Genomic DNA, 17,622 nt, shown 5'->3' with positions numbered 1-17,622 from the left:
AACATTTCAATATAAATCAAATAGTCTACTATATTGAAGCATATAGTCTGAAGAATTTAAAACATATATATATATAGTATAACATTTGGGCTGTGTTGTTAACCTGTGAATGGTGATATGAAAACGTATAGTTTCGGGATTTAAAAATTCTACATGTGAACTGTCGAAGTCACACGGAACTCACTAGTGAAAGAAAGTTCCCCCATCGTGCAGCAAAGGGTGTTACACACCTTCAACAAGCCAGCATCGGTGCTCACTCGGCATCTGAGGGTTTAACAATCCACTACCACTCCACCCTCACTGGTTTCGGATGCCACTCAATGTGGTGGACCTCCGCATGAACGCGCAAACGGAGTGGAAGTATAGGGAGAGGGAGGAGCAAGCAGTTTCGGAAAGGCCCGGTGACTCCGACCAGAGTTCACTCCGTGTCCGAGTGGAAGTCTTTCGTTTGAGTATTTAGTGCACACAAATAGACACATGCTCCACAGTTTCCAGTTGACTGCAGGCCCTCACAATTTCCAGATGGATGTTTTCTAATAAGGTGCAGAGATGCATTTAACTGTGTGTGACCTAGTCTAATTCTGTGTGTTCCTTTATTATCTTTATCCCATTGATTCTGCCATTGCATCTTAATTTTGTCCCATATACGCTCACAAACATACATTTCTAGATCAGAAACAGCTATCTTATCTGCAAAAGATATCTTGGCCTTACTGAAATGAGTCTGCAGGTGTGTGTGAACAGTAGAGAGGGAGGTTACAAGTCTGCATGGCTGCTTCTTCGGCAGTGCTCTGTAGACCCCACTAGAGGGCAGAAGTTGACGTTGAGAACAGACTGTATGGAGAAGCTACAATAATTTACAAAAGCCTACGTGATTTAAACACAATCTGTGCAGCAGGGTAATGGAAATAAAATGGAATGGGGAAAACAGCAGTATTTCAAAACTGCTTTCATACAGCAGTTTTCTTTTAAATTCCCACTTTAATTTTACCATCACTTTATTTTTCTAAAGATTATTGAAATGTTGAACTTTCTCTGCATGAACAATTGAATGACTTAAAACTCTTGAGGTAAAACTTGCTGTCAGGTATGATTGAATAACATGCACAGCTGCTAAATCACGACTAGACAAATCTACTACAGTTCAAAGATCAATTCTAGAATTCAAAAGCCAAATTACACAACAGGTAAGACTTGCAGGTGTGCAAATATGCAACGGTTTATGATGGGTCACTTACACTGGGGATGCTGGGGACGTGTCCCCACCACATTTTGAAATGGATGATTTTGTCCCCATCACTTTTTGCTTGCACCAAAAAATGTTAACTAACAAATGAAAATGCTTTAAGAAAGGTCTATTTGCACAATAAGAATAATTTCTCCCATATAAAAAAAGACATTTCCACATTTCCAGGAGCCCGAAATTGTCTCCAGAATGCAGGGAATTACCATTTAAATGCCCAAACTCTTCTGGGGGAGGACCCCCAGAACCCCCCTCACATAGGTTTCAGCATCAGATATTTCATCTAAGTAGTGCTAAAAAACTTATTTTCTTGTTTTCATGCATCATCAGTCTCATGACCCAACTGATCTGAGCCCTTATTTCCCCACCACTTTTCAACACAGTGACGCCCTTGGTCACTGATAACGATTCTGTAGCCTACTGGACAATATGTTTTCCTGAGGTTGAAAATAAAGAGCAATCAGAGACATGTAGCCTAAGTAAAGTATAAGTGAGGATCCGGTGCTATCTATAGAAAAGGAAGTTTTCGTTTCCGAGAAACCACATGCTCATTTGGAAAACAAAACTGAAAGTGTTTTCAACCAACAGTATAAAAGGAGGGTCTGCACTGCAGGACCTCACTGGTCCGGGGAAGTACAGTGCTTCATCTACAGAACATAATTTAGTTACCATTGCATAGGCTACAGCCTAGAGAAGAGCTGGATGCAAGAATGCAAATGAGAACATCCTCTTCAAAGGTATGCTTTTGCAATAGATTTTTCTGATAAGCTGTGTGACTGATGGGCGAACCTGAAAAACTAGGCGGTTGAAAATATTAGACTTTCCCGCACAAATTGAAAATACAATGTTGCTGTGATTTAGTTTGATGTGCATTTATTCGGCTTCTTTAAACCGAGTCGAGGATGCACAGTAGGTTATGGACAGTCACGTGTTAGACCGATGGACCATATAGCCTATTGTGCAGTATAGGAAGGCCCAAACCTGTGGCGCACGTTTCACATGTTCGGCTACATTTCAGACAATCCTAATTCACTCTATGTCTTTTATGAAAGTATTTCAATTGCATTATCGTTTTAAATAATTCACTTAGGTGATCACTAAGCACGCGTCTTATTCCATAGAGAATAACGGTAACTTGAAAACGGTTGTGGGGCGTCTCCCACAGACGCGCTGTTTGGTAGGTTAAATGTTAATCTTAAGAAAGTCTGCCCATGTTAAAATCCATTATGCATTTTATTGTTTCTGATTTATGCTCATATGTGGTTAGGCAACTCTTTTCTTCTATAGGGTGTTTTGTTCTATTTTCAAGAATCAGTCATGAGAATAAGAATCAGCTTAACAAGGATTTGACTGTGGTTTTACATTGCTTTCAGCATGCTTACACACAGCTCCCAGAATGATTTCTAGGAAGACAGAAATAGACATACAGCTCAGCAAGGACAACACAAGGACAAGGAAAATATTAACTTTTAAGTTCTTTTGACCACAAGGGGGTGGAGGTGGGGATCTTTACACCAAGAGTTGCTGAAGTCATACATCATATAAGTCAAACTGTGCAAACTGAGGACTTGTCTGTTATTGCTTCCAGGGAGAAGCTGTTTGAATAATCTGGAGCAATTGTCGGGTGATTGAGTGTACCCACCATGCAGGTAAACTGCTAGTTTCAAAAAATATAATATGGAAATGCTGTTCTATAAGATATATATATATATATATATGACATAATGAGTAATTGCATAATAATAATGATTTATCACATTAAATTATACTATTCTTATTTATCAAGGACATCAGTGATAAAGAGTCAGCAGAAGACACTCCATCAACACCATGGCCTGGCAGCAAAGGTGACTGTCAACAGACTGACGATTCAAGTGGTAAAGGTCAGCTTTATACAATTTTTTGTTCAGCAGAAAGCCACTAAATAATGTGCATTCTTCTTCTTCTTCTTCTTCTTCTTCTCACTGAAGAAGACACCGAATCCCAATTAAGTGAATTGTTTGAAATCAAGCTCCTACAAACTCATGGTCCATCTTATTATTATTTTTCCTGATGAGATAATGGGCTTGGAATCACATACTTTTTCCACATACAATACTCCCCATATAATAGGCACTAAATAGTATACTCTATAGTGAGCTGTGAAATGAGATTTACAACATTTTGAATCATTGTCATTTTGAGGCCTTACCGACAGGTACAGTGTTTTTCATGTATAAAATGTAGAGCATTGCATTGTGGGATAACAGATACTACTTTTTTCATTCTGCTGTAGGTATTCTTGAGGGTACTATATTGTTCAGACATCTCACACATGAATTTCGGACTCCTACTTTAAATGGCAGAGTATAGCCACTCTTGCTGTTAGTTTAATTGCATGTTATTGTGGGACATTTACAGTGTTGTTTTTACTGCATGGATGTTTACAGGCAATTTCCTGTGTAGCTCAAACCAATGAACCGACTAATGAACCGACGTGTAACACTAGTGTGTTGGGATTTAAAAAGATTAAAAAACACTGACATTTTGCACAAGGACTTACTTCTGGGATAACTTGCCAGCTAACCAACATACCATAATTTTACTTTAGCGCAGGTGTTTTTAAAGTCTGAGACTGTGGGCCTCCCACAGACAAAACTTAAAAAATGGCGCCCCCTCACCCACCTTATGTTTACTTGCTTAGTTTCACCCAATTCCAGGATGCCTAGGCCTATGGGATCATGATTATGTTATTTGATTCAATAGACACTCAACAATTGAGCCAAAATAGCCTAATATTGCTGTTTGAAGTAACTTCAGACTACACGCATAGGTGGAATTTGCAGGCGGTTCATGTGGGGGGTCAAGACTTGGAGGGTTGTCCCCCCTATAAATATCATTAAATAATAATAAATAAAAAAAAATAGAAACATTTTGAGACTCCCCTCCCTTGCCTCCTTGACTCATCTGCTTTCCCCTTTTTTTATATATATATTTGAACTTTTTTGAACACGTTCAGATGAACATGTACATTAATTAACAATAACATCACAACACAACAAAATGATTTACAATTAGAGACAAGACAGTAAGGAGAGGAAATAAAGACAGATCAGAAAAGGGCAAATACATTAAAATAAAAATACTAAAAATAGCCCATAAATTAAGTTTTTTTACTGAGTAATTTGCCAATTATTAGAGAGGTTTTGATAGATTTGATTTGTTTGACAATCATTTAGGCCCAGATTCAAAGAGATATTGTAATTCAATGCAGAACAAATGAAAATTGGGAGTGCTTTGAAACATTCCAGCCTTAAGAATGTGAAATTTGCCAACAAGACACAATATTTTTAGGGAATCATTGATGGGTTGTGAGTCAGTATTACAATTTAGAAACAAGACCATGTCTTCTAATATTAATTAATTAATTAAATAATTAATGTGTTAAAACTTTGAAAAATCAAAAGAGCAACTTCTATCCATAATTCTTGAGGATAGTACAATTAAAGAAAAGGTAATGGGTTCAACTTTTAGTTTACAGAAAGAACATAAAGGGGAAAAATATGATTTAAATTTCTTTAATCATTTATTACAGGGATAGTATCTATGGAAAATTTTGAACTTCTTTAATTTTATGTGGTATGAGATATTTATTAGACCTGACCAGATATCCTCGCCAAGAGATCAGAAAAAATGTAGTTTTCATAAGAGAGCCAATTTGGGAAAATCAAATGACTAGAGATCAGTACTTTTCGGATATAGCGATTATTACACAGTTATTACACCAATTGAGAGCTTGTGGATAAGGACCATATAACAATGGACTTTTAAGTAAGAACAGTAACTTTGGAGATGTGCTTTAGACATTTATGATATTCTTTTCAAGAAGTATCCAAGCCTTTATTACAGACAAGATCCTCATATTCACAAAAGACCTCTATCACATCACACCCTTATCAATCCATTCTTTTAGGTATCTGGACTTGTTTCTAAATAACCCATGTTCGTTGTTCCATAATATGCATGAATGCGGAGAAGAATTGTACTTAAACGCCATTCTTCAATCTTCAACAGCTTGTTTATGGGAATTTGAGAGCTAAAGGGGCAGTTTGTTACACAGGAAAATAGAAATTGTAGACCACCACACTTTTCAAACAACAAATTAGGAAAGTAAAATCACTGACAATATCCACAAACACTGCTTAATACGATTCATCTATAATTAGTTAATTAAACTAAATAACTTAATTAATGAATTATTCAATTAATTAGTCAATGGTGTTGCATGTCTTTGGATCAACATACAGTGAAATGGTAGGGTACGATACTTGGACTACCTTCTGCCTTTGACAATAGTACCCTACCTTGTATGACACAAAAATCAAACACTCAAAAGGTACTGTGACACCGGCTACTAAACATAACCACAAACAGGCTATGACAACTTAAGTGAAACGCTCCACTAAACACAACTGCAGAGGGTAACTAAAAAAGTACTTCCTTCACTAATATGGCACACAACCAACACATGAGGCACACAAATCAACTGGCTGTGACAAGCTGCCCAGAGCATCTTCTTCTTCTTCTTTGTTACGTTTTATGGCGAGTGGCACCCAGCGATAAGGTGCATTACCGCCACCTACTCTGTTGGAGTGTGGACCAGAGTTTCTATCCCTTGATAAATAAATAAAATAAATAAACAAAACAAAACAAAAACATAAAAGAAAGAAAGGATTAATTTCATTTAATTTCTGAATTATTTCACAGATGTCGCCCTGTATTTCCTGTATCCCAGCTGTTCTGCCACTCCTTAATGATGTTTATTTTGATTATTCCTTTGGCTTCAGATTGTGAAGTGAGTGGTACGCACAAGCTCTCCTCATGTTTCAGAGCCTGTTTTGCTAATGCATCCACACCTTCATTTCCCTTAATCCCTCTGTGAGCTGGGGTCCACATTAATGTTATCAGCATGTTCACATTTTTAATTCTGTACGTTTTATAAATCTCATTAACCATTTCTTGCCTGCTGTGAGATGTAAATGACTGCAGTGACATTAATGCAGAGCATCAGTCTGTACAAACAATAACTTTTTTAATTTGTAATTCTTCTATTCGCTGTAATGCTGTTAGAATTGCCAACATCTCGACTGTATATACGGATAAATGATCTGATGTCCTTCTTTTAACAGAAACATGTAAGGCAGGAATACTGAAAGCAAAACTGGTTCTGCCTGTATTAGGATTCTTGGATCCATCTGGACAAATGTTTGATATAGTGCTTGTAACCTATCTTCAACCAATACTGCAGTATTTCCACAACCTTTTTGACCCTGCATTTTTCCCAGAAAATGTAAGTCAACTAACACTGAAGGAAGCATCCAGGGTGGTGTTACGGGTAATGGCACTGTAGGGATATATCTTCCTTGACTTAATGTCATGTCTCCAGCTATTTCCTCACATTTCCATGCAAAACACCCTCATTTAGCCTTTTCACTCTCCCAACATGGGTGAAGTATCTTTGTTGTAGGATGTCGATCCTCAGACTGCCCTTGCAGATTTACCCAGTAGTGCATAATGAACTGTTTACATCTAATATTCAGCGCCATCAATTTACAGCCCAAGGCTTGAGCCTGCACCACCTCCAACTTCTTTAATGAAGTTTTTGCTGCTGATCCATAAGCGATACACCCATAGTCTAATACTGATCTAATCAGCGCTATATACACATTTTTGATAGCAGCCCTACTTGCTCCCCACTCTGACCCTGTTAAGCATCTCATCACATTCAGTATCTTTTTACACTTGGTGTTTATCTTACTGATATATTCATTCCATGTTAACTTATCATCAAACCACGTACCCAAAAATCTAAAGACTTTTACTTGCTCTATCTTTTGCCCATACATCTTTAACAGAGCATTAACCCCTCTCTATTTAGTGAAGACTACGGTCTTAGTTTTCCCAATTGCAAACTTGAATCCCCATGCAAATGGGGACAAAATGTATCTTGTAGGTAAGGACTTGAAAGAGTGTGACCTTTTAGAAGATGTGGAAAAAAGTGCTAAACTGAATTATGAAGTCAGACACCACATAGGAAAACTAAGCAAAAATTATTGAGGGGGAAACTTTCTGATTGCTTGACTTAATGAGCAGTACCCCCTAATAGAAGTATAATACAATATGAGAATACACTGTCTAAAGTTAGCTGGTCAAATAAAATAAATAAAAGGAAATAAATCAAGATCTTCATATTAACTTTGAATGTTTGGCAATGACACAGCAAGTGTAAGGAACAGAGACTGTCGATTATTAAAGATAAATAATAAATCTGACCCTCCTGAAATATACTATTTAAATCCTTACATCCTTTGAAATCTAAATTTTATGTTCTCTTCAGAAAAACTTCCACTCAATAAGGGATCATCAGGAAAAGTCAGTGGATATCAAGTAGACACCTTAAGCTTGATTTATACTCCTGCGTCGGGTCTACCTGCGTAGCCTACATTGTAGCATTTAGCCATGTATACTTGTGTGTCATTGTCTCCATCATTCTGTAGTTACACCACCAAAAGCTAGTTGGTGGTAGCGCTACAGCGTCCACTGTGTTGACTTTTGTTGACCGAGCAGGTTAACTTCTGGTTTAGCCCTCCGCTAATATGAATGGGGTAAAAATTGTAAACGTGTGGCTGTTACAGACTTTTCAAATGTTATCGACCGCACGTCAAGCTATGGCGTAGGGGCGTAGGCTATGGCGTAAAGTACGGGGCTACGCAGAGGCTACGCCATCGATTCAACACAGAAGTATAAATTGCACTTTAGTGTGGGATAAGGTAGCTACTCAGCCATCCAGTGATAAGTCAACATCTTGTACAGAAATCATCCTCCTGACAGATTTCTCAATACTTGAAGCTTCTCAAGAAAGGACTCCTGTCTTTCACTGCTGTTACTGTTAGAAGGTGTGTCAACTAGAGGTTCATCAGAGTTGCTGTCATTGGGCTGTTTTGTGTAGTCATGGACATGTTTTACCCTAAAATCTCCATTGTTTTCTCTTCTTAAACGTTTCTTGCAAACATCTTCCCAGGTTGCATTAGCAAAAAAATAACTAGGCTATATAACAATATTGTCTGTTATGTTAGCTATTATAATGTTACCTAGCTTGTTTGGTAATGTTAGCTTGTTTAATAGCTTATTGGATAATAAGTCACATACCACAACAAATATAGTGATAAGCCTATGTGTGAACCTATGTTAGGCTAATATTCTAGATCTACCATTGTGTTGGGTTTGGCTCAATATGATAAGTGGCAGATCAGTGGGCTTACTGCAGTTGAATATTTAAGTAAGTGGCATCCTCTGTCCTGGGCAAAACCTAAAATACTATGCGGAGGATACAAGATAATTTAATAATTATAAAATGGCCATGTGAATTTAGAAGGCTACAGTTCCTACTTCAATGTGACGGGATAATATTAAATAAATATTTAGTTAAATATCAGTACCACCATATCATCAGACAGTAGGCTATCGGTAGATAGCCAATATTAAACAATCCAATATTGATAGTTTCAAATGGCAGAATTTGACTTGCACATCTCGCTGCTGGCAATTTTATTTTATTTTATTTTTACAGTTTTTATACAGTATATCACCAAACTACCTTCCAGTTATGAGAATGGCAGCAGTATAACCTCAAACTGTAGTGAATACTGTTTGACAAAGTTCCAAGGATTGTTGTCCATCAGTGTGAAGTGATGTGATGTTTGTGGGTTGTTCAAAGTTACACAGTTTGCAAAACCTTTAGGTTACAATAAATCTTTGTGTCTACCAATCAAGGTTATTATCGTAAACGAAGACGAACTAAATCACGAAAACTAGATGTGAAAAAACATTGTCGTTAAATGAAATAAAAATAAAAACGAGGCTTTACAAAAAAACGATAACTAAAACTATAACTATATTGTAGGTGTGCAAAACTAACTAAAAGTAACTAAAATGAAAGAGTAAAAGTCCTTAGTTTTTGTTTATTTATTTATTTATTTATTTCATAGGACCGAAGCCTACATTTCGAGTGGCTATGAAGCCGGGGGAACTGATGTTGCGGGCAGTTAGTCATGCCGGTGTTCTGACGATCTATGCTGCCTTGTCGAAAAATGCTACCTTATGTGTTCCCTTTTCCAATCCCATAAAGTTATAACTCTCACAGTATTATGACATATTCTGTTTTTTGATTATTATAACATAATTTCAGTGGTAGCGTATTCTGATAGACTCTAATATCCCCTATCAAATAATGCTCCCACTACAGAATCATTTTATATTGCACCACTAGCTACTCTCTCCATGTGTACTGTACGGAGATGGGGAGCATGTTAAAATACTATATTATGCCATCTTTATTTAGTATATGAGGGGTAGCGTATTCTGATTAATAATTATTGTTTTCTTACATTACTGACGATCAGCCACTTTCTCTGCGGCATTCCCAAAAGCAAGGTTGCACAGATTTATGGGCGTGGAAACAAACCCACGCTTAAGGGTCATACGCATGCGCAGAACCGCTAAGTAGCACATCTCGATAGGTAGCATAAAACGACAGAACACTGGACCAGCAGTTTAGAGGTGCTCGCGGTGATTAGGAAATAGCAAACTCCAAGAGGCACCTGTTGGTGAGCCGCGGGTGTGTGCGTGTCGTGTGGCTGTCCTTCCACGATTGCTTTATACGTCAAGAGGTCAGGGCGGCGTTTTGATTGTGAGCTCCCCTAATGTGTTAATTAATGTGTAATTAATGTGTCTGCTGGTCATTATATTTACTGCATGTCAGCTAATGTGTATTTTATGGGCTCATTATTATCACATTCATATCTCAGCCAACCTTTCTCTTTGTGCTTTTAACATAGAATCTATTTAATCTATTTAACCAAGAATGATAGAGCTAGAGACTGATGTAATGAATTTTGTGAGACCACTGGGTAGTAGTGGATTAGGGTAGTTTAGTTCTTAGGGTTTTCTGTATGTAGGTTATAGTAAATATTATAGATATAGCATGTGCTTCATATATTTGTAGTATTTATTTAGACAATGTGTTAGTACTTCATATGTGTGTGTGTGTGTGTGTGTGTGTGTGTGTGTGTAAATACAGTGGGTACGGAAAGTATTCAGACCCCTTTAAATTTTTCACTCTTTGTTTCATTGCAGCCATTTTCCAAAAATCAAAAAAGTTCATTTTATTTCTCAGTAATGTACACTCAGCACCCCATCTTGACAGAAAAAAACAGAAATGTAGAAATTTTTGCAAATTTATTAAAAAAGAAAAACTGAAATATCACATGGTCATAAGTATTCAGACCCTTTGCTCAGTATTTAGTAGAAGCACCCTTTTGATCTAATACAGCCATGAGTCGTTTTGGGAAAGATGCAACAAGTTTTTCACATCTGGATTTGGGTATCCTCTGCCATTCCTCCTTGCAGATCCTCTCCAGTTCTGTCAGGTTGGATGGTAAACGTTGGTGGACAGCCATTTTCAGGTCTTTCCAGAGATGCTCAATTGGGTTTAAGTCAGGGCTCTGGCTGGGCCATTCAAGAACAGCCACGGAGTTGTTGTGAAGCCACTCCTTCGTTATTTTAGCGGTGCGCTTAGGGTCATTGTCTTGTTGTCAGGTGATGAGCAGTGCCTGGTTTTCTCCACACATACCGCTTAGAATTAAGGCCAAAAAGTTCTATCTTGGTCTCATCAGACCAGAGGATCTTATTTATCACCATCTTGGAGTCCTTCAGGTGTTTTTTAGCAAACTCCATGCAGGCTTTCATGTGTCTTGCACTGAGGAGAGGCTTCCGTCGGGCCACTCTGCCATAAAGCCCCGACTGGTGGATTGATGCAGTGATGGTTGACTTACTACAACTTTCTCCCATCTCCCGACTGCATCTCTGGAGCTCAGCCACAGTGACCTTTGGGTTCTTCTTTACCTCTCTCACCAAGGCTCTTCTCCCCCGATAGCTCAGTTTGGCCGGACGGCCAGCTCTAGGAAGGGTTCTGGTCGTCCCAAACGTCTTCCATTTGAGGATTATGGAGGCCACTGTGCTCTTAGGAACCTTAAGTGCAGCAGAAATTTTTTTGTAACCTTGGCCAGATCTGTGCCTTGCCACAATTCTGTCTCTGAGCTCTTCAGGCAGTTCCTTTGACCTCATGATTCTGGTTTATGAATTAAATACGCAGATGAATTAAATAAATATTAAAACTAATGAAAAATCCAAAACTATAATAACCTTACCAATATATTACAATAACTGACAAAGTAGTAGATATTCATCAAGACAACTTGCTATGAAAATATTAAAGTCAAATAAAAAAAAAAATCAACTTGCACTTATGATATGCACAGTATGCAGTATGTTATGCTTTAGACATTATCATTTGGAAATTGTTATAAATTTTGTTTCTCATTGATTGTTGTAAAATGTGTTTTGTGGTGCTGACAGGGAAATAGATTTATTATAATAATCCGAATTGCACTGGACCCAAGTGTTAAGTAGACGGGCAGATTAATTACCCAACTGACTAACCAACATTTTATCTTTCAGCTCCCTCTTTGTGGCAACTAAAATGATTTGTCTATTTGTATAATTTAGTGCTTTTATACAGGCTACTTGAATGTCTGTATCACTTTTTTTTTAAATGTTGGGAGGGCTTTAGATTTCAGACATAAAATTCCGAATAACTTTTATAAACCAAAAGAAACTAACTAAATGGTTCATTCAATTAAAATCTGACCAATCTGTATGATTTATTGGTAGTACTTTAACCTTAAGTTGATATGCAGGTGCTTCTCAAAAAATTAGAATATAGTGAAAAAGTAAAGCGAAACTTTAATATGTTCCATATTATTTCAGGCCTTTTTTTTTTAAATCTTGATATGGCTTACAGCTCATGGGAATCAAAAGTCCATATCTCAAAATATTAGAGTATTAGAATAAAGAATTAAATGTGGACCTAAGACGAGCAATTAATCCCTCAGTCTGGTTCAGTACACATAACCATAATCATGATGAAAGACTTCTGACAACGACAGCAACCAAAGGCATTTTTGATTTACATACGGGCATATTGTATTAAGATGAAATATGAAGCTATAATCATGGCCTGAGGTAACGTAAAAAGGCCCATGACCTGCAGAGACCGATCTCCCAACACTCTTTTTTCCCCCTTTAACCTCCAGTTTATTGATTTTATGTCGGTTTACATGTCATGAAATGTTGACTGGGAGGTTAAAGTGTGGTAGGAAATGGTGAACAAGCAACAGGCATGACCGCAGCCTTGAGAGGATTGTCAAGCAAAGCCGATTCATCGATGAAAAAGTGTGCATTGTCCAGCATTACCAGACATTTCAGCACATGCCTGGATTTATTCTATGTGTGAAATAAATGTTTTATTAAAACACGTATGATTGGTTTAAAATAACAAACATGTTCAAATCCACAGAGACACAACTGAAGAGCTTATTGGAGGATCTGAGGTTGGAGCACCACTACACAGAGAAGCTGTCCCTGGGCACAGTCCTTCAGATTGAAGAGAGGACCATTACTGATGAACCTGCCAAGTGTAATTCAGATCTTCCATGGTACTTTCTAAAGAAACTGATGATGGTTAATGTGACAGCTAGAAATGTGAAATGTACATCAGAATGTGAATCAAACTGTGATGCTGCTTCAGGAAATACAGAGTTAGATCTTGATGATCTGTTTGATAGTCTACATTCAGGTGACGTGATAAATCCCCTTGACATAATCACTGCTCTCTTTCTGTGTTCTGATGGTTTTGTACGGCAGGAAATGGCACTCAAAATGTCTATGTGTCAGTTTTCTGTGCCTCTGCTGCTTCCTAATTGTGACACAAAGCAGTGCACACTCATGCTTTGGGCCATGAGAGACATTGTTAAAAAGTACAGACCTCAGAAACTGTTAGAATCCAAGGGTTTTATTGAAGACAGGATTGTTGTCTCTGAACTTCCAATGATATCTTTTGTGAGACTGGGTGAGTGCTCCTTATCCAAGTCTGAGACCCTCAATAAGCTTCTGAGCAATTCTCAGCAGTACCATGACACCTTTATTCACCATAACATGGAGTGTGGGGACAGTTCAAGGAGAATATCCAATGGATTGACTGAAGTTACTTGGTACCTTCCTTGTGGGAACAAAAACATGGACATTTTCAGTGAGCCTGTAGCTGTAGCTAACCTTCGTGGGGACATTGCTTCATTTGAAACACAATTTTCTTTTTTGTCTCTGACATCTGCGGCAGTGTTTGTGTTCTTTGACAATTTGGACTCTGAGTGCAAGCTGCTTACCAACCAACACCACAAGGCACAGATCTTCTTAGTGGGCAACCATCAAAGACAGAGCTTCAGTTTAGATGCTCTAAAAACGGTAGCAACCAAGTTGGGCTTGACTAAAAGCAACATCCTTTTGAAGGCTAAGCACATGAATGATGCAGACTTCATCAAACATCTGCAGAAAACAATCAGCAATGTAGTTGAGAACACAAAGATGAAGATGGGGATTGAGCAGATGGCTGACATTGCCCATGAATTAGGTATCTTTGTGGATGAGGACTGTGCAGAGTGCCAAACTGCCAAGAAAAATGCAGATGCCATCACTGCAGAAATTCAAGACACCCTTGAATACAAAGAAGCTCAGCTTCCCTTGCAGGGCCAAATATGGAAGGAACTGACTGTCTTAGAGAAGGAAGAATTTCGCCTTCGAAAAGTTGGGTCTGAAAACATAGAAAAGTACAAAAGTGATCTTAAGATACAGAAAAGAAAACTTCGGGAAAAACAGAACTCTTGTGACATGTCAAACGCTATGACATGTTTCATCAAAGCAATATCAAGCCCAGGGATAGAGAGGAGCTATTTCCTGAAATGGATGCGAATGAACCTCGATAACCTGTCTCGAGAAAAACTGTCTGGCCTCAGGGAGCTGTACAAAAAGAAATGTGAAAATTCTGAGAACAAAGAGGAGATCAAAGAAATTGACAGACAACTTTCCAACAGCTCACTGGGGACTGAACACTTCTTCCGTGAAATGGGTCAGATCTATGAAGCTTCACTTTCCCTTCCAGAAACGGACCCATCACGTCAACAATTACAGCATCTTCCCAAACTATGTGCTGAATTGATGCTTGATGGATTTCCCCTTGAGCTTGTAGATGGAGATGCATCCAACATACCTCTCAGATGGGTGAGTGACGTTCTCTCTCAGCTCAATATCTTGGTGTCTCCTAAGAGCAAGATACTGGTAGTCACAGTTCTTGGAGTTCAGAGCACAGGAAAGTCCACTCTCCTCAACACCATGTTTGGAGTGCAGTTTGCAGTCAGCAGTGGTCGATGCACTCGAGGTGCGTTTATGTTGCTGATCAGAATCAATGAAGATGTCAAAAAAGAACTCAACTGTGACTTCATGGTGATCATTGACACTGAGGGCTTAAAGTCACCAGAGCTTGCTCAACTGGACAATAGCCATGAGCACGACAACGAGCTTGCAACATTTGTTGTTGGGCTGAGTGATATCACCATCATCAATATTGCAATGGAGAATTCAACAGAAATGAAGGACATCCTACAAATAGTTGTGCATGCTTTTCTCAGGATGAAAGAGGTGGGCAAAAAGCCCAAATGTCAGTTTGTTCACCAGAATGTGTCAGATGTTTCAGCCCATGACAAGAACTTACGAGACAGGAAACTGCTCTTGCAGCAGCTAAACGAGATGACCCAGGCAGCAGCCAAGATGGAAAAGAAAGAGGAGAACAAGAGCTTCACTGATGTGATGGAGTACAGTCCCGACACTGGGAACTGGTACATTCCTGGACTCTGGAATGGAAACCCACCAATGGCACCAGTCAATGCAGGGTACAGTGAGGCTGTTTATGAGCTCAAGAAGAACATCATCCAAATTTTGGGAAGGTGTGAGTCATCTGCTAATAACATCATGGAGTTTACAGAGTGGATGGAAAGCCTGTGGAATGCAGTAAAGCATGAAAACTTCATCTTCAGCTTCAGAAACAGCCTAGTGGCTGATGCATACATGAGGCTGTGCACAGAATTCAACAAATGGGAATGGGAATTCAAAAAAGAAATGTACACATGGGTTACAAATGCTGAAACAAGAATTTCAAATTTTGGCACAGTTGCTGTGAAATCTGAGTTATCTGACATGAAAGAACTTCTCACTCTTTTGAAAAGTGAGGCTTGCACAGAGCTGACTAAATGGGAGACAAAAATTCTTGGAAATTTAAAACAGTACTTCGAGCAAACAGAGGGTCATGTGTATCTAGTTGAAGGATACAAAGAGGAATTCTCAAGCAGTGCAAAGAGCCTTCGTCGAGAAATGGAGAGCTCTGTATATAATCAGCTCACAGCAGCAGCTGACATCAGACAGGGAATGACAGAACTTGACAGAATCAAGGAGAACCACACAAAAGAATTAGAGGGGAGAGTGCGTCAGCTGATTGAGGAATGTCGGGGGAAAAAAGTCCAGATGACAGACAAAGAGCTAGACAAAGAATTTGATAAGATGTGGAATAAAACAGTAAAGGAACTGTCTTTTTCTAAACAAAAGGCCACAAATGTCTTCACAAATGTCTCCTTGTACCTCAGAGAAAATCTATCACGGAAGGGGAGTCATGCATGTGAATTATTAAGTCAAAAAAGGCTGCAACATTGTGGACTGATTCCTTTCAAATATACAGTGGAAGGAATTTGCAACCAGTTAAAACACAAAGCCTGCCAGTGGTTCAACATTAATGATCATGTGATGGTTTCACAAAACATGGCTGACCGCATCATAGATGCTTGCACACAGTTTGTGACTGAAAAAATGGAAAGGAAAAACAATTACCATGACACTTACATCCAGGAGATCCTACACATGATTGATGAGCGGCTGCAGAACAATCAGAATGTTAAGATAGACATTGAGTTTGAAGTTTCTCTAAAACAGCACATCTGTGGAGTTGCAGCCAGACAGTTTCAGAAAATGCATGAAGATTTCATACATGCAAACGACCCCTACGAATGTCTGAATCGAAACAAAGAAAAGTTTCGTGCTGATTTCAAAGACGTGTTCCATGAACGAGACCAGTGCCAGAAGAAGGCAGAAGAATTCACAAGCCGCTGCTTGAGGCCTTCAGTCGAAGACTTTGTCAACCGTTCATTGGGTCCTGATATTACTGGTGAAATGCTGACAAGGTTCAAGTTCAGCACACGAATGTTTTTCCAGTATTCAGTTTTATTGGATTTGCTCTCAAAGGATGACTTTGAAAACTATAAGAGCTACATTTGCTCATATGAGGATCATGTAAAGAAATGGACACACAAACAAATAGAGGAACACTTCTCAAAGGGTGATAGAGTTTGTGAGTTTGAGGATCGACATGTTCTGTCAAGTATCAGCAGCATAAATGATGCTATCAACAAAGCTAAAACAAAAAAGAGTGGTAACGTGAAGACATTCGTTGAAGATGTCTGTCAAGAACTTGGTGATAAACTGGTCATTTCCCAGGATGCTCTTGGTGCTTTCATGATCCTGAACAATGCCGACCAGGAACAGTTTGCTTACTGGCTCACTGAGTGTGTGAAGGACATGGCACAGGCTCTTAGAGAGAAGTTTAAAACAGAAACCATCCAAATGAAACTGAAAAATCTTCATGTGAAGCCCCAGAACGAGCTTTTCACCCAGGTGATTGGATGTGGGCAACAGTGTCCATTCTGCAAAGCTCCTTGTGACGCAGGAGCAGATAAACATGGAGAGCACTTTGCTAAACTACATCGGCCAGAGGGTCTGGGTAGATTCAAGTGGGATGGGACAAAAAAACTTGTCATTGACATATGCTCGTCCTTGGTGAACAGTGAGGCACGTTTTCGCTGTAATGGTACAAAAGGTGAATGGCACCCTTACAAGAACTACACAGAAATTTTCCCAGACTGGATAATCCAGTCAGATGTAAGTTTAGAGGCGTCAGACTACTGGAAATATGTACTGGCAAAGTTCAACAAGGAGTTTGCTAAAGCATATAATGCAGAGCCTGCTGATATTCCTAAAACTTGGAAAACAATCACACGTAAGCAAGCAGAAGCGAGCCTCAAAGAGTCGTTTAACATCAAGTGAGAGAACACATGCTTTGTGATTACAGAGGTGCACATATTACATTCATCCTCTCATAGATATTTTGATCTCACTTGTTTTATATGATGAGAAGAAAATCACAAGTAGGAACATGCCATGTTTAAGATGACATGGTTGAAGATATTATCAGCAGACACATATTTTATAACTGCGGCTTACAAAACAGAAAATATAAGAAAATCACTCCAATTAGTCCTCCCCTTAACCTGAGATCACTTTAACAT

At 38.7% G+C, this 17,622-nt stretch overlaps 1 protein-coding gene across 6 annotated transcripts; it reads left to right on the top strand.

Moving 5' to 3' along the window:
• Positions 1-1,842: 1,842 nt before the first annotated feature.
• On the top strand, positions 1,843-17,622 carry LOC119912510 (up-regulator of cell proliferation-like; the record flags this gene model as incomplete). Of its 6 annotated transcripts, none has more annotated exon segments than XM_038731731.1 (4): positions 1,843-1,980; positions 2,832-2,892; positions 3,030-3,090; positions 12,699-17,622. In XM_038731731.1, coding segments are annotated over 3 exon segments (4,749 nt in total). In that variant the 5' UTR covers positions 1,843-1,980; positions 2,832-2,886.

This window comes from Micropterus salmoides, unplaced genomic scaffold (genome assembly GCF_014851395.1).
Source record: "Micropterus salmoides isolate LMB-PRFRI ecotype aquatic unplaced genomic scaffold, ASM1485139v1 Ms_hic_scaffold_2, whole genome shotgun sequence".
Lineage (NCBI taxonomy): Eukaryota > Metazoa > Chordata > Actinopteri > Centrarchiformes > Centrarchidae > Micropterus > Micropterus salmoides.
Note: the sequence above shows the minus strand (reverse complement) of the source record. Positions and strands in the feature narration are given on the sequence as shown.